Source organism: Pan troglodytes, chromosome 5, assembly GCF_028858775.2.
Source record: "Pan troglodytes isolate AG18354 chromosome 5, NHGRI_mPanTro3-v2.0_pri, whole genome shotgun sequence".
NCBI lineage: Eukaryota > Metazoa > Chordata > Mammalia > Primates > Hominidae > Pan > Pan troglodytes.
Window position 1 is genome coordinate 17,039,185 of NC_072403.2, and position 19,857 is coordinate 17,059,041.

Sequence of the window (19,857 nt, forward strand, 5' to 3'; positions counted from 1 at the left end):
TCTCGCCGTACTTCATCGATTACGGCTAGAAACAAAACGACTTTGTATACGGAGTAATGGTTGAAATCTCACTGGCGCCTCAGCAGGACGGGCAGCCAGATCCGCGGCCTTGGAGAAGGCCAGCCCACGGTCGTCCGACTGAGGCGACTTGGGCAAGACCAAAGGCAGAGCCGCCCGAGAATGAAAGCAGCGAATCCCGAGTGGCCGTGCATTCTGGGAGTTGTAGTCCCTGCGAGACAACGCCCTCCCGACTCCACCAGGCTCTGCACTCCATCTCCCAGCCGACCCCGCGCCGCGGAGGAGGCGAGCTTGGTGATGAGCTGCCGCAGCGGTAGGGGGCCTGGGGCGGAGAAGCCGCTACAGCCGCGGCTGGGCGACGCTGACATCTGGCATCCCTGGGGTCTCAGAGACACGGGTGGACAGCGACGAGGGCCTTGTGGCCGCCGTGTGTACCCGTGCTTACCCTCTGTCCTCCCTACAGGCGCACGGCGTCCGCCATGGAAGCGCATCCGACCGCTGGGGTCTCTGGGTGCCGCGGCCTCGGCTCTCCGGGGCGATGAGGGACTAGAGGCGCCCTGAGGCCCGCCTGCCTCCCGCGCTCTGGCCACCCCGGCGGGAAAAGGATCGGGCGGGCGGGCGGTCCCACAGTGCCCGCCTTTGCGCCGCCCCACCCCCTGGGGGCGCTGCCGAGGGGGCGCCAGCCGCCCATGCCGCCCCGGCGCCCAGCCGCGCCTGGCGCCCGCCGCTGAAGCGCAGGACGCGCCGCCGCCCGCGCTCACCGCCGTCCGCGCCAGCCGCCCCGAGCCGACTGCCCTTCTGCCCCCAAGATGTGGCACAGCGTCGGGCTGACTCTGCTTGTGTTCGTGGCCACGCTGCTGATCGTCCTGCTGCTGATGGTGTGCGGTGAGTGGGGGCGGTAGCCGCGAGGCAGTTCCACACGCCGGGTCGCTGATCTGCTGGGGGTTTTTTTGTTGTTGTTTTTTTGTTTTTTTGAAAAAAACAAAAGGGCGTGGACGGACAATTGTCTTAAAATCAACTGTTGTCCCTTAGCCTCTAGGGCTGAGCGCAGAGGTGGGCCCTTTACTCGTGGCCGGCCCTCGGGCATCCTGGGGAGGGAAAGGACAGGCTCCAGGGCTTCCTGCCTCTGAGTGAAACTCAGTCTTGCTTCACCGGCAGCGTCTGCTCTTTCATTCTCACCACAGGCTGCCCAGATTGTAACCTTGGCCTGCATTCGAAGGTGAAGTGATTGATTGGTCCTTTTTCATTTGCACAGATTCTGACCTTAATAATGAGAGGTGTCACCTTCGTTTCATCAGCGAGTGGGGTAGAGTTGGGTTTTCAGCACGCGTGAAATTGTTTACTTAGAGTTCAGCCTTAAAGTCAATTCCAAGCAGAGATGTGGAGACCAGGCAGAGCTTAAAAACACCGGCTATATTAAACTTGCAGGGTCGGGTAACCTAACTCTCAGTTCTATAATAATGGTGCTATTTCGAATGCTGTGCGTATTTTCCTTCTTGGAATGAGAGGACGTTCAACTTTTTTCTTAAAATAATGGTAGCCCAATTTTAGATCTTTTTGATTTCTTTGTACATGTATAGTAGCTGATAACCACAGGTCTCTTAGCAAAGTGGCTAAGCAATTGTGAAAATCTAAAAAGTATGTAGAACACGTGTCAGTGAGTTTACACATATTTATAAGACTGAAGTATGGGTTCAGGTTGATGTAATAATGGGTCAGAATTCATACAGATACTATAGGGCTTGTTCATTACACGATAAATGTACAAATTAGTGACGCTGTGGAATATATGTGTGCACTTGTGCATACGCATGTGTATGTATTTATAAACTTATATGTTTATTTTATTTTTTGAGATGGAGTCTCGCTCTTGTTGCCCAGGCAGGAGTGCAATGCAATGGCCTGATCTTGGCCCACTGCAACCTCTGCCTCCTGGGTTTAAGTGATTCTCCTGCCTCAGACTCTCGAGTAGCTGTAGTCGGGATTACAGGTGCCTGCCACCATGCCCAGCTAATTTTTGTATTTTTAGTAGAGATGGGGTTTAACCGTGTTGGTCAGGCTGGTCTTGAACTCCTGACCTCCTGTGATCTACCCGCCTTGGCCTCCCAAAGTGCTGGGATTACAGGCATGAGTCACTGCATCCGGCCTTGTATGTATGTTTAAAATTTGTTGTGCTTTTCTGTAACACCAGGTTAAAGCTTCTAATTTACAGCCTTTCTTTTCTGATGAGATAAAGCAATTGAATAACCTTTCTCAATTTTCTGCTTGTGATATCAACAAGCAGAAGAATATTAGAATATTGAACTAATTGTAGATGTTTAAGGTTCTTGAAGTAAGGAAAACAAAATCCTTGTGATATGTTTGGATGTGGGGAAGGAGGGAAAGCATTTATTATCCTTTCTAGTTTGAAAATGCGAGCTACGTGGACATGGGAATGAATGTGACACGTAGACCCTACCATACCTTCGCTAGGATATTTGCCAAATTTACCTTTATGGCTTCAGAAATCCAAATTGCTCTCTCATCTCTAAACAGCTGTTTGATGGTTTAATTATACACATTTTTCTAAAAGTGCTTTTAGTTTCAGAAACATTAAGGAATAAGAGAGATGAGGTGTGCTACGACAGCAGTCCCCAACCTTTTTGGTACCAGGGACTTGTTTTGTGGAGAACAATTTTTCCACAGACGGAGCAGGGATGGTTTTGGGATAAAATTATTCCAGCTCAGATCATCAGGCATTAGTTAGATTCTCATAAGGAGCGAGCAACCTAGATCCCTCCTATGCGCATTTCACAATAGGGTTTGTGCTCCTATGAGAATCTGATATGCCGCTGATCAGACAGGAGGCGGAGCTCAGAGGGTAATACTTGCCTCCTGCAGGGAGGAGGGATCTGTGTGCTAGGGCTGGAGAGCCCTGTGCTAGGACACCTTAGTTTTTGGAATAGTCAAGAACTAAAAGCTCTATGATGAAGTGATCAATACTTTTTTTGTTGTTGTTGGGAGAACTGATGATGGAGTAGCCTCATCTTTTGACTAGGATGGGGTGGGAACTTGGGGAGAGGAGGCAAGGATCAGACCAGACTTAAGAGAGAAATTAGAGTGCGATATTAGTTTGCCAGGGCTGCCATGACAAAATACCAGAGACTGGTGGGTGGCTTAAACAACTCATTTCTTTTCTTTGTTTTTCTTTTTTTTTTCTTTTTTCTTTTTTCTTTTTTTGAGTTGGAGTTTCACTCTCGTTGCCCAGGCTGGAGTGCAATGGCGTGATCTCGGCTCACCGCAACCTCTGCCACCCGGGTTCAAGCAATTCTCCTGCCTCAGCCTCCCGAGTAGCTGGGATCACAGGCATGTGCCTAGCTGATTTTCTGTTTTTAATAGAGATGGGGTTTCTCCATGTTGGCCAGGTTGGTCTCGAACTCCCAACCTCAGGTGATCCACCCGCCTCGGCTTCCCAAAGTGCTGGGATTACAGGCGTGAGCCACAGTGCCCGTCCCCAGTGCCTGGCTAATTTTGTATTTTTAGTAGAGATGCGGTTTCTCCATGTTGGTCAGGCTGGTCTCGAGCTCCTGACCTCAGGTGATCTGCCCACCTCGACCTCCCAAAGTGCTGGGATTACAGGCATGAGCCACCCATGCCCAGCCAAACGCATTTATTTTTTTACAGCTCTGGAAGCTAAAAGTCAGAGATCAGCAGGGTTGATTTTCTCCTGAGGCTTCTCCCCTTGGCTTGTAGATGGTGGTCTTCTCCTTATGTCTTCACATAGTCTCTCCTTTGTGTGTTCTAATTTCTTTATAAGGACATCAGTCACTGGATTATGGCTCCTCACCCTACGACTTTATTTAACCTTAATTACCTCTTTAAAAACCTTTATCTGCAGGCTGGGCATGGCGGCCCACGCCTGTAATCCCAGCCCTTTGGAAGGCAGAGGCAGGCAGATCACCTGAGATCAGGAGTTCGAGACCAGCCTGGCCAACATGGCGAATCCCCGTCAGTGCTAAAAAAAAAAAAGAATACCAAAAATTTGCCGGGCATGATGGCACATGCTTATAATCCCAGCTGCTCAGGAGGCTGAGGCAGGAGAACTGCTTGAACCCAGTAGGTGGAGGTTGCAGTGAGCCGACATTGCACCATAGCACTCCAGCCTGGGTGACAAGAGTGAAACTCCGTTTCAAAAAAAAAACAAAACCTTATTTCCAAATACAATGCAGTCACACTGGGGGTTAGGATTTCAACATATGAATTTGGATGGCACACGATTCACTCTATAACAAGCACCATGTCTTTAGCACTGGCTGAAAGCTAGGGAGTAGCTGTATGCCCATAAAACAGTTGTTTTTACCCTTCTAGCGGTCACAAGCCCTTTTGAGAGTCTGGTAAATGCTGTGAACCTTTCTTTTTTTTAAAAAAAGAAAAATTCACCCACATAACTTATCTGCTCCCTGCTCGCCGCCCCCCCACCCAATTTCTGAGATTTCATGGACTCCTCTTCCTTGAATACAAACATGGAGTTCAGATCAAGAGGCTCTGCTCTTTGGGCTGGGTCTCCTGTTTTCTTATTTCATTCAGTTCAACAAACTGAATATTGAGTGTCTACCAGGAACTGGGAACACAGTTCCTGTCCCTAGGAATTTATGTAGTTTTCTCTAGAGCTCTGACAGACTCCTTCACCTAGTGAATTCTGATGTCCAAAGTTCAGATTCCTAGGCAGGTTTCCCTTCTGTCTACATTGGTTGTCTCTGCTTTCTCACCTCTCATTCATTCCAAGGTGTTTTCTACCCCCACTATTCAGTGATGCTGCTGTTGTCAAAGTCAGTAACAGATGGCCTCCATATTACCCAGCCTGTGGTGGTCGCTTCTTAGTCCTAACTGAGCTTAAATTGTCATATTAATTCCTTACAGTTAAGTGATGTCTGCTAGAAACATTTAACGTTTCTTTTATTTACTTTTTTTGAGATGGAGTTTTGCTCTTGTTGCCCAGGCTGGAGTACAGTGGTGCAATCTTGGCTCACTGCAACTTCTACTCCTGGGTCTAAGTGATTCTCCTGCCTCAGCCTCCTGAGTAGCTGAGATTACAGGTGTCAGCCACCATGCCCAGCTAATTTTTTGTATTTTTAGTAGTGACGGGGTTTCACCATGTTGGCCAGGCTTGTCTTGAACTCCTGACCTCAGGTGATCCACTTGCCCCGGGCTCCCAGGGTGCTGGGACTACAGGCATGAGCCACCATGCCGGGTCCATTCAACATTTCTTTGGCTTTTATATACTGTATTTCCATGATGTTCTTCCTACCACAGTGGCTATTATTTTTTCTTAGCTTCTTCTCATTCCCTAGAATTTTCTTTTTTTGACCACAACCTACAATAGAAAATAGATTATTCCTAATATGTTCATAAGTATACAGATTACATGTGTTAGTCCATTAATACATCTATTTACTTATCGTCGATCTCTGAAATAAAATGTTTATGGACTAGTACTTGCCTACTTGCCCTTACTGTATGAGAAGATTCTATTTTTTTCTATTATGTTTCTATAATATACTGCAAATACATTTCCCTTTTCTTTTACTCCCCAAGGTCTCCTATCCAGTCCTAGAGATTTAAATGTCTGCTCTAGCTAATGACTCAAAAATTTGTTTCTCTAACTCTTATGTCTCTCCTGAGACCCAGGCTCATGCTTCAGACTTTTTTTTTTTGAGACGGAGTCTAGCTCTGTCGCCAGGCTGGAGTACAGTGGCGAGATCTCGGCTCACTGCAACCTCCGCCTCCTGGGTTCAAGGGATTCTTCTGCCTCAGCCTCCTGAGTAGCTGGGATTATAGGCGCCCGCCACCACACCCGGCTGATTTTTGTATTTTTAGTAGCGATGGGGTTTCACCATGTTGGCCAGGATGGTCTCAATCTCCTGACCTCGTGATCCACCCGCCTCAGCCTCCCAAAGTGCTGGGATTACAGGTGTGACCCACCGTGCCTGGCCCATACTACATGTTTTACTTGTCCATCATCTGTCTCCCACACTAGAGGGTAAGGCCCAATGAGGGCAGGCATTTTGTTTTCACTACCATATCCCTGACACCTACAGAAGTGTCTGGCACATAGTAGACACTCAATAAACATTTGTTCAACAAATGAATAGATGAATGCTGCAGAATACCCAAGCTCCTACAAATAAAACACCTGATATGCCCAATGGAGATCTCAATACAACAGATAAGAGTTTATTTTAATTCTGTTACTCCAGTTCTCCTAGTGGTAAGGGTAGAGGTAGAGAAGCATCATAAGCTTTACAGACCTAAATAGCCACTATATATTTTTAGACATTATTAACCATGGTAGATGCTCCATCCATTTCTTTCTCTGCTTGCCATTGATAATACATTTAGCTGACTTAATAGTGTGGATTTATATTTTGACTCTGTAAACATTATTCTCTGCTGGTTAAATAGTGTAATATGACCACACTTTCATTTTTACATGGTTCTTCAATTTTTTGAAGTTAATACATAATTGCCTTTTTAGCTTACCTAGTATTACTTTGGTACATTGTTTTTTTGTTTTTGTTTTTGTTTTTTTTTTTGAGAGGGAGTCTCACTCTGTTGCCCAGGCTGGAGTCCAGTGGCGCGATCTCGGCTCACTGCAACCTCCACCTCCTGGGTTCAAGCGATTCTCCTGCCTCAGCCTCCCGAGTAGCTGGGACTACAGGTGCCTGCCACCATGCCCAGCTAATTTTTTGTACTTTTAGTGGAGATGAGGTTTCACCGTGTTAGCCAGGATGGTCTCGATCTGCTGACCTCGTGATCCACCCGCCTTGGCCTCCCAAAGTACTGGGATTATAGGCATGAGCCACGGTGCCTGGCCTACTTTGGTATATTGTTATGTGCCCCCTACCAGATGTTCCACAATCTCTTACACTCATCAGTGGTATTTCCCACGTGTTCAAATGGATTGCTTTTCCCCTCCTTCCCCCACCCAGATCCAGAACCTTCCTTCTTTCTCAACAGCTGTCATTCTGCAGAAAGTTGTACTTTCTCTATTACCCTCTTCTGTACCCTGTTTTCTGGATCTCATGTCATTATCTTTTTCAGTTTCCATTCTTTTTTTGTTGGAGCACATTTTCTAGTAGCTTTCTAGGAAAGAATGCATGAAAAATATTTTTTTGAGCTAATGCATACCTGAAAATGTCTCTATTTATTTATATTTTACCTTTATACTTGATTGATAATTTGAATAGATTTTGGGGTTACAGATGATTTTCACCCAAAATTTAAAAATGGTTACCCCATTGATTTCTTGCTTCTAGGTCTGGTATTGAAAAATTTATTGCCTTCTGTTTCCTTGTCATTATACATGACTTGGTTTCTCTTTCAAGATGCTTTTTGGATAGCCTTTTTGTCATTGTATACTGAAATGTCATAATGATGTACCTTTGTGTGTGTCTCTTTCATTTTTCTAGGTCCCTTCAGTTCAGATTTTTTCCTCATTTGTGGAGAAATTTTCTACTAGATTTGTGATCAATTTCCTCCTCTCCATTTTCTTTTTTTTTTTTTTTTTTTTTCTGTTCTCTCTGAAACTTCTGGTAGTTGTATGCTGGACCTCTTGGGTTGATTCTTTAATTTTATCTTTTTATCTCCTAATTCCCTCCTCCCCCTTTCTTCTGGAGGATGTTTGGGGCTTTATCTTCTGTCTCTTAAATTGAATTTTTAATTTTAGCTGTCCAGTTTTTAATTTCAGAACTTGGTTGTTCTATGTTTAGCGTTGGACCTGGGCTGATCTGTGACTGTGTGATCAAGTCACACAGCTAGCGTTGCCGCTTGCTAGCTGTGTGGCTTGAGGAATGCAGTCAACCTCTCTTATTTCAGCAAGTAGATAAATTCACAAATAATTCAGGAATACTGAGGTTCGACTTTGTTTCTGCTTATTTATCTTACATTGAGGTACTATAACTGTAATAGAGCTGTTTCTCGCAATACCAGGTTGCAGTGAAGAGGTTCTATGGTAGGGCTTCCGAAGGAGGAGATGGAAGGAAACACCAAATCCATCTTGGAGGGGTTTGGGGCTAGGGTTTAAGGGTTTTGGAGTGGGCCGATTGATTGGTCAAAGAGTGCAGGGGTGAAACCATGGAACAGGGAGATGAAGACACTATTCTCATGCTGATTTGATTCCTCTGTAGGGTGTCTTTAAACTGGTCTTAAACTGGTGACAGCTGTTTTACTGTAATTCCAGAACCTGAAAAACATCTTAAGCAATTCTTTTTTTTTTTTTTTTTTTTTTTTTGAGACAGAGTCTCATCTGTCGCCCAGACTGGAGTGGAGTGGCACAATTGCCGCTCACTGCAACTTCCCCCTCCTGGGTTCAAGTGATTCTCCTGCCTCAGCCACCCAAGTAGCTGTATTACAGGCATGCGCCACCACACCCTGCTAACTTTTTGTATTTTTAGTAGAAACGGGGTTTCACTATGTTGTCCAGGCTGGTCTTGAACTCCTGATCTGGTGATCCGCCCACCTCAGCTTCCCAAAGTGCTGGGATTACAGGTGTGAGCCACCACGCATGGCCTCATCTTTAGCAATTCTTAAAAGCCTTATAATTCTAACTCAAAAATCTTATTTTTAGGAACCATGGAGATGTAAATGGTCAGTATCTAGTGTATTGTGACTTTCGGTTACAAGAAAATGGGTCAAAATGCAGCTTGATTAATGCTTAATTATAATTATGTTTCTGTCCAGAATTCTCATTAACCCTGTGAGGATGGCTTCAGTACAGGTGGATATATATGAATTAATTGACTTTTGAAAAATCAATTTTTAAAGATTAAATTTGGTTTTAGAAATTTAAACTATCCTTAGATTAATACAGTTTTACTTAGGATAATGTACACCTTTCAAAGATAGTAGACTGAGGTAAAATGTGTTGATTACAGAAAAGTGTGAACAAATTTTGTAGGTTGTCTAGTTCATTGGTTTTCCTACAATCTGCAAAGATGTGTTAAGAAATCAACTTAGGCACATTAGCATTTTAGAGAGTTTATTTGAGCAAGGGTGATTCATGAACAGGCAGGGCCAAACTGCAAGCAACTGGGTCTCTACTACAGAGGTACAAGGGGGAAAATTTTATAAGGTGCCCACAGAAGCAAGACAAAGAAAATACTTGGTTAAAGTTGAAAGGACCTAGTTAGAGGTTAGATGGTGGTTTCTAATTGGTTAAGCTTGTTTGGCTGTTTACACTGAGTCGGGTGTTAGTTTGCTTGGTGCTGGAACCTAAATGGTGGAACTGTTACCAGCAGCAAATCCGATGGGTCTGCAGCAGACTCCATCCTTGCCCCCCGGAGGAGAGGAGGGAATTTGGCCGGGGAGGTGTAAGGTAGCATGACAGTCCAAGGCAAGTTTTAGAGCAGGAGTAAAAGTTTTAGAGCAAGAACAAAAGGAAGCAAAGTGCACTTGAAGAGAGCCAAGCGGGTGACTTGAGAGATCCAATTGCCTTGCTAGGCCCTTGACTTGGGGTTTTATACATTGGCATGGTTCCGGGGTTTCCATTTCTCCTCCTCTGATTTTTCTTTGGGGCGGGCTGTCTGCATGCACAGTGGCCTGCCAGCACTTGGGAGGGGACGCATGTGCAGTGTTTTTACTGAAGTTGTGCACGTGTTCACTGGAGGAGTTTTTCCCTTACCAGTCAAGCCTTTCTAAAGGAAGGTCATATATGAGTTAAATGCCACTATTTTGCCTCTTAGGGTGCATGCTTGAGCCTGCGCGCCCAACTCCTGAGATCTTATCAGGAAGCGGCTGATCACCAGCTTCAGGTGTTTCCTATCTATTGGGAGGCCATCGTTCCCTGGCGCCAGCTGCCACTCATTATTATGTTAGAGACACAGCTTAACAACTGCCTGACCATCACCTGATGGTCGCCTGACATTCCTGGTGAGGGGGCCCTCCCCTGCCCTGCTCATGTCTGACTAGCTACCTGCTCCAACATTTCCCCCCCTCAAGAGTCCAAGACCCAATTATCTGGGAAAATGGACGAAGGTCAGTCTTCTTTAACTGCTTCCTGCTGACAGAGGGGCTGTAGTGGTTGTTCTGTGGGTCTTGGCCTCTTGCTAGCTGTCAGGGCAGGATGGCTCTGTGGATTGGCAAAAACCATATCCAGCCAGGTCCACGGGAGACGGGGCAGGATTTCGCCTCTGTCGTGTCCCACTAGCGAGCAGTCTAGGGGTCCTCCTTAGAAGGGTGACTCTTGAATATTGCGAGGATGGCGTCCTGCACTGAGATTCGTCTGGAGCTTTATGGCCTGAAGGCGAGAGGAGACAAATTGGGTTATTAGATTTAGGAGACATGGACCAAAAAGGAGCAAAAGTAGGAGACTAACAAGTGGGCCTGTAAGGGGAAGAACCCAAGAGAACCATTTCCAAGTTCCTTCCCAATTTAACCAACCCTGAGTGGCTCGTTCCCGTAAACTGGAGGCTTGATTTAGGAGTTGTCTGATGTTGTCTTGTACTTTTCCTGATTGATTTACCCAAAAGCAACATTTTTCATCTAAGGCCAAACAAATTCCTCCCTGTGCTGCCGTTAACATGTCTAGTCCTCGACGATTTTGAAGGACTACGGCTGCCAAAGAGTCGATTTGTTCTTGCATGGTCGTTAAGGCTTTAGCCATGGTGTCAATGTTGTTGGCTATTTCCTTTGAGAGCTGGCTATAGGTGAGGGAAGCTTTTGTGATTCCAGCAATTCCGGTTCCCGTACCAGCTAGAATGCCGAGTCCCGCAAGAAGGGGAATGAAATGGATTGCCCTCCTCACCCTGGGCAACTGGGAATTCCCATAGATTGGTATTGGAAGAGAGAGATTGCCAGGGGCTATGAAGATGTCTGGGGTTACATAGCCTATGGTACAAGTTCCAGTCCAGTTACTGGGGAGGCATTGGTGAATCGACTGGCCACAAATATAAAAGGCTCCTTGAGTTTTAAGGCATGTAGAGATATGGAAATGAAATAAGGGGGTGAGGGAGGTTCCAAAAAATTCTGAGACTGCTGATATGCCCAGGTAGCTGGTGGCTATAGTCATGCCTGCTAAGACTTGGACGCAGGGTGTTTGGCTCTGGTTAGCTCCCTTGGTTTTATTTTCCCAAAAAAGAGAATTTCGAGTTTGGTCCAATAGAACCCATTCCGCTGTAGAGCTGAGGTTGGAAATTTGCAGACATTGGTTATAATCAGCAGGCCGGAACCAGAAGTTTCGAGTACTGCATGAGCTTGGGCGTCCCTGGCAAAACCGGCTGGATTTATCTAGCAAAGTTCCCTGAGGAAAAGTAATATTTGGAGGTTTGGGGAATCTTGGTTGATGGCGGAATTGGTTGTGGGTGTATGTTTGGTAAGTCTGTTGGTTAGAATCTACAGTGAAAGTAACATTACAGACTGTACTTGGAAGAGTGCCTACATTTGTTCCATTTTTCCTTTTGGCCATAACACAAATAGGGGCTATTCCCATTAAGTTGATATTAGTAAAGATGGGTCCGAAAATGGGAGGTTTCTGGCGGATATCAGGGAAATCTTGCTTTACCATTGAAAGAAGGCTATTTGCAGGCCTCATCAGTCCTTTCAGATTAGGGTCCCATCGATAGGAAATATGTAATTCCGCCTCTATGCTTGTCCATTCTCTGGGCGAGGCTGGATAAGCTGTCCCTGGTGTTTCAGTGGAAGAGCTAGTACATAACCAGCAATTGGTGGAGTAAGGGGATCCTGTACTTTGGAGCAGTTGCTGAGCTTTTTCCAGTAACGGGAAATCAGGATGGCGGTAGGCTGCTAGTGAAGGCGTGAGAATGAGAACCAGCAGGAGCAGGCCCATGGTGACCTAAGAGAAACTGGTCACAAAACGAGCTGCCAATGGAACTCCTGGTGGTGTACAAGTTAGGGTTAAAATAGTGATAACAATCAGAGCAATTGCCAATAAAATTTCTAATATTGGGATCACCTTACTTTGAGGTGAAAGGATGTTGGTGGGGCATTACTTATCTTTTTGTTTAAAGAGGAATTTTAGATCTTCCAGTGCCTTGCAAGTGTATTCCGGAGCTGAGGTTGCTGGTTCTGGCTCTGGAGTTTAAGGGCTTTTCCACAGCTTCACTTGGGTGTGATGGATCTAGCTGGCAGTCTCCAGTACTGTAATGGCTGTAGGGGTAGATAATAGAATGGTGAAGGGGCCCTTTCAAATAGGAGTTTGTTGGGAATTTGGGGTTCCATCCTTCCAGGCGTTAATGAGAAGTTGTGAGCCTACGGGGTATAGAGGTGGGGATTTTTCCCCTTCAGATTTCAGGTTTGTTTGTAAACCATATTCCCAGAGAGCCTGTTAGAAGCCTGCTAAAGAAGAAACATAGTGGGTGATTTTAGCAGTTTCTTCATCTAGTAATGACAGAATATAGGAATGGCCTACCATATAAAGCCTTGAAGGGGCTTAATTGCAAGGGAGCCTTAGGGGCAGCAAATCAGAAGGAGGGCTAAAGCTAAGAGGTACACCCATGGCTGTGCTGTTTCCTGGCAGAGTTTGTTGGGGATGTGTTTGAGGGTTTGGTTATTTCCACTTTTCCTGAAGATTACAGTCTCCTGGCAGAGTGAAGCTTTATGTCCAGGGCACTACTAACCTGTTGAGTTAATTGGGAAATGAAGGATGGACCATTGTCATTCTGCAATGACCTAGGTTGCCTGAACTGAGGAATGAGTTCCTTTAGGAGGAATTTAGCTACCTCCTGTGCCTTTTCAGTCCTTGTGAGGCAGGCTTCTACCCATCCTGTGAAGGTGTCTACACAGACCAAGAGGTACTTAAACCTGTGGTATGCAGGGGGCTGAGTGAAGTCCATCTGCCAGTCCTCCGCAGGGTATGTACCTCTCCTTTGGATTGGACTTACTGATGGAGAGGGCTTCCCCGTCTGGGGATTATTTATAGTGCACAAAGTGCAGGCTTGACAAACCTGTTGAATAGTTTTATTTAGTCCCTCCCCCACTGAACACTGGTTTACAAATTTGCCTTAGACTGTCTTTTCTAAAGTGGAGGGAGTCCTGTAAACTCTTGATGATTTCCATTGGTAGGCTTTAGGTAGACGGAGAAGTTCTCCCAACCTATATCATCCATTGGTTTCTTTTCAATACCCATGTTGGGTGGCCCAATCTGTTTCTTCCTTAATGTATTGGAGAGAGAGCAGTTCACTGGGGAGAGAGATGAGCAAGGCCCCCAAGAAGGTATCTTTTGAGATGCCTGTCTCTTTAGCTGTTTAGTCAGCTAACCTATTTCCCTATGCAGTTTCATCAGAGCCCCTTTGGTGTCCTTTACTGTGCACTATTGTCACTTCCTGGGGCAAATGAACAGCTTCTAATAGCTCTAAGATTTGAGGCCCATACTTAATTTGAGTATCTGGAGCTGTTAGGTACACCCTCTCCTTCCAGATAGCCGTGTGAGTGTGAAGAACCAGAAACGTGTATTTGGAATTTGTATATACTCTTTTTCTTTCCCCTAGTTTAGGGCTTTGGTCAGCACAGTGAGTTGGCTAATTGCACAGAGGTCCCCGGGGACAGAGCTTTAGCCTCTATAATTTGTTGAAGGGACATTGTACCATACTCTGCATATCTAGTTCTATCCCTGACAAAGCTATTCCCACCTGAAAACCGTATGTCATGTGGATTATCTAGGAGCTGATCTTTTAAATCTTCCTGGCTGGCATAAATTTGGTTAAGTATCTCACAACACAAATGTGGTGTTATGGTCTCCCGGTAGTGGCAGTAAGGAAACTGAGTTAAGGGTGGAACACTGCTCAACTGTTACCTATGGGTTTTCTAACAACAAGACTTGGTACTTTAGGAGTCTGTTTTCAGACACCTTGTATTCTCTGTCTGCAAGGAAGTTTGGTATTTGGACTAGATGTTGGATTCCCAGTTCTCTTGTTGGGGAGCAGATTAACAGGTCATCCATGTATTGTAGGAGACACTCTCTCCTCTCAAGACTTAGGTCCTGCAAATCTCTAGCCAGGGCTTGCCCAGACCAATGGGGACTGTCTCTGAAACCCTGTTGAAGCACTGTGCAGGTGAGCTGTTGACTCCTTCCTTTTCATTCTCCCATTCAAATGCAAATAGAAATTGGGAGGATGGGTCGAGTGGGAGATACAAAAGAAAGAGTCTTTAAGGTCTAAGACTGGAAACCACTGAGCATCTGGAGGTTGGGGAAGAATTACATATGAGTTGGGGATCATTGGGTGTATTGGGACTACTGCCTCATTTATGATTCTCAGGTCCTGGACTAGCCTGTATTTTTCATTGCTCTTTTTAACAGGTAAGATGGGGTGTTATAGGGTATTAATAATCCATGTTTTTGAAATTTTTCAGTCAGAAGCTGAAATCCCTCTTTGGCCTCCAGCTGAAGAGGAAACTGCCTTCTACAAGGATAGCTAGAAGGATTCTTGGGCTGAATTACTATAGGCATTGCCATTATGGCCTTTCCTGTTATTCCTGAGGCCCAGACCTCTGGATAAATGGAAAGGTCTGTGAACAGTTCATCCTTGTGTATGGTTTCCTTGAGGCATAAGATTGCATTTGAAAAAGGGGGTGTTGGCCCTGGAGGAAAGGTTAACTGAGCCCCTAGTCTGAGCAAAATATCTCTACCCAAAAGGTATGTAGGGTATTCTGGCATCACTAAAAATGAATGAGAAAAGACGGTTTTCCACCACAGGCAGCACAGAGGAGGAGTAAACCTCCAGGTTACGGGCACTTCATATCCTCCCAGGAGGATAATTGCCTGGGAAAAGAGGTAAGCATTGAGCAGGCAGCCCTCATGTCCAAAAGAAAACTTACAGTCCTACTGGGCACATCCAAGGCAGCCCTTGGCTCTGTCCCTTCAATAGCATTATTTGATCCAGGAGCCAAGTGGAGCGTAGGGCCCCCTTCAGCTCAAGGAGCTGAAGGCCATCCAGTTGGGATGTCCTGAGGGCCTTTCAGCTTTCAGGGTAGTCCTGTTTCCCAGTGGCCAAGATTGTGGCAATTGGAGCATGGAGAGCTGGGGGTGGGGGTCCCCATCGGTTTGGGCACTGCCTTCTTGTGTGGCCTGGCTCCCCACAAAAGTAGCATTTGGGCAAAGGGATCTCCCTGGGGCCTGCCAGAGGTGGCTGGCAGGTTTGCAGGGCAGTCAGTAGTTGGAGCTGTTGCTTTTCCTTTTGCCTCTCCTTTTCTTGAGCCCTTTCCTACTCCTCCTGGTTTTGGTTGTAAAAGACCAAGGAACCTACTTTGCAGATGTCAGGCATAGGGGTACTGGGATCCAGTGCTAGTTTCTGGTGTTTCCTCCTAATATCTGGGGTTGAGTTAGGGAAATGATCCTTTATGAACAGTTGTCCTTCTAGTGGGTCTGGGTCTAGCCTATGTTTCACTAGGGCCTCTTCTAGCCTGTCTAAGAAAATGGTGAGGTTTTCATAAGGCCCTTGATCTGTCAAGCCCAATTTATTACAGTTCACAGGCTTTGCTCTGCTAGCTTTCATTCCTTCTATCAGATAGAGGAACATGTGGTTCCTTGCTCATGTACTCCCCTGGATATTGTAATCCCAATTGGGGTTGACCTGGGGAACTATGGTGGCCCCCACAGGGTAGCCACCAGTGTCAGTCATGTGCATTGTGTTTGCAAATTGTTGGACCGCCACCATAATGGAGTCACATTCTCCCTTAGGCAGAGTTTGCCCTAGTATGACTGAGAGGTCCCTCCTGGTGAGTTCAGATGTTAAGCCCAGTTTATAAAACACTTTGATGTATTTGTCAGGGTCCTCCATAAACTTCCCTAGTTCCATTTTAATTTGGCTCAGGTCTTGCACAGTGAATGGAGTCTGGACTCCAGTGGGTCCACTGGGACCACTAAACCTCCTGAATGGGGCGTAACTTAAGGAGGTGGTGTCCAGAGGATGGCCCTGGGTAGGGAGGAGAAGGCTTCTGGGAGACTTCGATATAATTGGGTAGAAGGGGCAGTGGGGCTTGAGCTCTGGGTAAACCTGATGAGGGGCCTTCTGAACCAATGGGAAGGGGCTGCATGACTATGGCCATGGATCTGTTTTACAAGCCCAACAAAGGTCAGGGTTGTTTCTTAGGGCCATGAAGGCCAGCACATAGGGGATTTCTGTCCATTTTCCCTGGTGGTAGCAAAACAAATCTAGTTGATGGATCATATTTAAATTTGTGCTTCTATTTTCTGGCCAAGATTCCTGGTCCTAGAGCTTTTATTCAACCCAGGCTGTATTACAGAAAAATATTAGCCTTTTCCTTTTTAGGGTTTGGGAGTCAAACTTTTCCCAGTTCTTGAGGATGTATCCTAGTAGTGTGTCCTGTGATTACCTGTCCACAGAGAGAACAGAGGAGAGAAGAGAAAAAGAAGGCAACCCCTCCAATTTCCCTACTGTCTTTTTCCTGAACTTACAGCAGACCAGAGTGGGTAGGGCATTACCCCATTCATCCATTTTTCCTTTGCGTATGGCAGTGTCCCCCATTCATTCTAGGGGTTCCAGAATGAACCAGTGCTTACCAGGTACCCCTAACCTTGGTCCCATCTTGTTTTATTGAGGCACAATTACCCGTTTGTAAAGAAAGAACAGAGGCGAGAAGAGGGCATCTCCCCTTGTTCTCTTAATCCTGTGCCTATGGCAGACTACAGTGAACAGGGTGCCCTCCCACTCATCCAAGGGGTTCTGGAATGAACCCAGTGTTTACTGGGTACCCCTACCCTGATCCCATCCCATTTCTGGACCAGCCTTCATCTGTGTTGCAGTGGTAATCTGTTTTGTGTTTGTAGCCTGGAACTAGTCTTCATCTCTGTTCTATGGGCACTTTGGTCTCTTGCATCTGCCTCCTTGGGCTGTCCTATATCCTTGTCTCCATGACCTTATAGTGACCCTTGTTCAGAGCATTCTAGCAACAGAATCTTCTCAGATTCTCATTTCCCATGTTCTTTAAGAAGACGAGAAGTCTGTTTTTCTGCCAATTGCTGCAAGGGGGCTGGACTTCTCTCCCTTCAAATATAACTTTGAAGGTCCTGATACATATTGAGAAGGGCGTGGAGGTGATTAGAGGAATGGAGGAAAATTTGTATTTGGGATTCTTCATCCTCCCAGGGTAACATGCAGAACAAACGCTTAACGAGGTAGAACAATCCCTCTGCTACAGGAGGAAGCGGGAGGAAGCAAGAGGAATACTCATGGAAAGCCTTCATATGTTTGCAGAAACAGCAGCCCTTGGATTTGAGAGGGCAACGTTTATTTGCCCTCTTGATATAAAGGAGGAACCTCTGGAGGACTTGGTGTTTGGGATAAGATCCTGCAAATGGCAGAGAATTTTCCTTCCCCACAAAGGGGTACTAACTCAGAAAAAAAGCAAGTGGGTGGGGTCCTTAAGGGCTACAGAGTGAGGTCCTATGCAAGCAAGCAAACCATTCAAAAGCCAGGGAGAAACATGGCCCTGGAGCATAACAGGGATGAAAAGCATATGGTAAGTCATAAGGAGCTGACAGAGCTAAGGTTCTGATTAGTGTCTATCCCGGCAGTGAGCCAACAGACAGGGAAAGGGTTGGAGGTCATCCGAACTGGTAGGGTAACAAGTATAAATATCAAGGGACATCCGTAAGGGAGTCCATCTCTTGGTTGCCAGGCTAACACAGCAAGAGCTGCGGGTGCATGAATAACAAATAGGGAGTGTGTGTTTAAGGCAGAGAAGAAAGTTGCAGGGCATGCAAAGTAAGAACAGAGAAAAGACAGACTTACCCCCAAGGCAGTTGGTCCAATGGGTGTGCGAGGTCATTTTGGAATACATACAGAGAAAGGAAAATAGGTGGTGGTGGGTTTTTGGGAAAGAGCTGATTTTAGTTGAAAAAGCAGAGGAAACCCCAGATACTACATGGTTGTAGGTTTTAGCCCTACCACTCTCATCAGCCTCCTGTCCGGGGGGGCCATTAGTGTCTCAGGTCTACTTAGTGCAGACTCCAAGGTCCTTCCCACCCCTGCAAGCCATCCTTCGGGGTGAGCAGAGAGAGCAGCCAGGGGGAGCAGAGCCACTGTGGTTGAGAGGAATCGTTCCAGGGGTAGGTTAGTAAGCAGGAGAGTGAAAGAGGAGAACGAAACCACGTACGAGGGTTGAACGCCTCCAGCCGAAGAAGGCAAGGCGTAGAGGTGTCTTACCACTAGGGAAGGTATCCGAGTCACTGCACCATTTGAGAGATCCAAGTGCCCTGTTCAGCCCTTGACTTGGGGTTTTATACATCGGCATGGTTCCGGGGTTTCCATTTCTCCTCCTTGGATTTTTTTCCTTGGGATGGGCTGTCTGCTGTGCAGTGGCCTGTCAGCACTTGGGAGGAGCCACATGTGCATTTGTTTACTGAAGTTGTGCGCATGCTTTCTTGAGACATTTTTCCCTTATCAGTCAGGTGTTCCTAGAGGAAGGTCACATACTGGTTAAACTGTCATTTTGCTTCTTAGTGCGCATGCTTGAGCCCACTTGCCCAGCTTCGGAGATCTTATCAGGAAGTTGCTGATCACCAGCTTCCGGTGTTTCCTGTCTTTTGGGAGACTGTCTTTCCCTGGTACTGGCTGCAACCCATTATTATTATTTTAGAGAAACAGTGTAACAACCGCCTGATCATCACCTGATGGTCGCCTGACATTCCTAAGCTGGGGGCCCTCTCCTGCCCTGCTCATGTCTGCCTGACTACCTACTCTAACAGAACCAGCTTAACCTAATGGCCTCCTGATAGAACTGCTTGCTTTTTTTTTTTTTTGGAGACAGTCTCGCTCTGTCTCCCAGGCTGGAGTGCAGTGATGCAATCTTGGCTGACTGCAACCTCCACCTCCCGGGTTCAAGTGATTCTTGTGCCTCAGACTCCTGAATAGCTGGAATTAACAGGTGTGCACCACCATGCCCAGCTAATTTTTGTATTTTTAGTAGAGACAAGATTTCACCATGGTGGCCAGGCTGATCTTGAACTCCTGACCTCAAGTGATCTGCTGTCCTTGGCCTCCCAAAGTGCTGGGATTACAGGCATGAGCCACCACACCTGGCCCAAACTGCTTTCCATAAATATAAATTTACCTTTCTAATGTAAATCGAATCACACAACATGCTTTTTGTGTTTGACTTCTTTTTGCTAGCATAATGCTTTTGAAATCTATTTGTGTTGTGTATATCAGTAATACATTCTTTTGTATTGCTGAAAGAGTATTCCATTGTATAGATATACCACAATTTGTTTATCCATTTACTCATTGATGGACATGAGAGTGGTTTCCAGCTTTTGGCTGTTAGTATTATTATTGTTTTATTTATTTATTTTTTTGAGATGGGGTCTTGCTCTGTCGCCCAAGCTGGAGTGCAGTGGTATGATCTTAGCTCACTGCAACCTTTGCCTCCTGGGTTCAAGCAATTCTCCTGCCTCAGCCTCCCAAGTAGCTGGGATTATAGGCGCCTGCCACCATGCCTGGCTAATTTATTTTATTTTATTTTATTATTTTTTTGTATTTTTAGTAGAGACAGGGTTTCACCATGTTGGCCAGGCTGGTTTCGAACTCCTGACCTCAAGTAATCCACCCGCCTGGGCCTCCCAAAGTGCTGGGATTACAGGCGTGAGCCTGTAGTAGTAGTATTAGTAGTTAGTAGTATTATTAACATTCAGTTGCAAATCTTGGTGTAGACATATGTGTTCATTTCTCTTGAGTAACTTTATAAGAAACTGCCAAACATTTGCATTGCCAGCAGTCATGTGTGAGAATTTGTTACTCCGCATCCATCACCAACATTTGATGGTATTGTCTGTTTTTAATTTAGCCATTCTAGAGGATGGGTATTATGCTTTTGATTTTTGTTTCA

At 45.9% G+C, this 19,857-nt stretch overlaps 2 protein-coding genes across 3 annotated transcripts in view; one reads left to right on the forward strand and one right to left on the reverse strand.

The window, feature by feature from the left end:
* Positions 1–279: 279 nt before the first annotated feature.
* SMIM13 (small integral membrane protein 13) overlaps positions 280–19,857 on the forward strand; it is a 43,267-nt gene continuing 23,689 nt past the window's right edge. The window contains exon 1 of the mRNA XM_003950720.5: positions 280–903. Within this exon, the coding sequence (XP_003950769.1) occupies positions 828–903 (76 nt within the window). The 5' untranslated portion in view covers positions 280–827. The remainder of the gene's footprint in view (positions 904–19,857) is intronic.
* ERVFRD-1 (endogenous retrovirus group FRD member 1, envelope) lies at positions 9,018–18,226 on the reverse strand. Of its 2 annotated transcripts, none has more exons than NM_001080784.2 (2): positions 18,177–18,226; positions 9,018–12,159 (listed from the first exon to the last, which is right to left on the reverse strand). In NM_001080784.2, exon 2 carries the CDS (start codon positions 11,837–11,839, stop codon positions 10,223–10,225), a length of 1,617 nt encoding a protein of 538 aa, NP_001074253.1. In that variant the 5' UTR covers positions 11,840–12,159; positions 18,177–18,226; the 3' UTR covers positions 9,018–10,222. The 2 variants fall into 2 exon arrangements, with proteins under 2 accessions (NP_001074253.1, XP_063668045.1); XM_063811975.1 differs by lacking the exon at positions 18,177–18,226 and having other exon boundaries at positions 9,018–10,291; positions 10,435–12,159.

What these genes read in the sequence shown, in the direction of transcription:
- ERVFRD-1 (NM_001080784.2), bottom strand. Translation starts at nt 11,839, where the DNA reads ATGGGCCTGCTCCTGCTGGTTCTCATTCTCACGCCTTCACTAGCAGCC.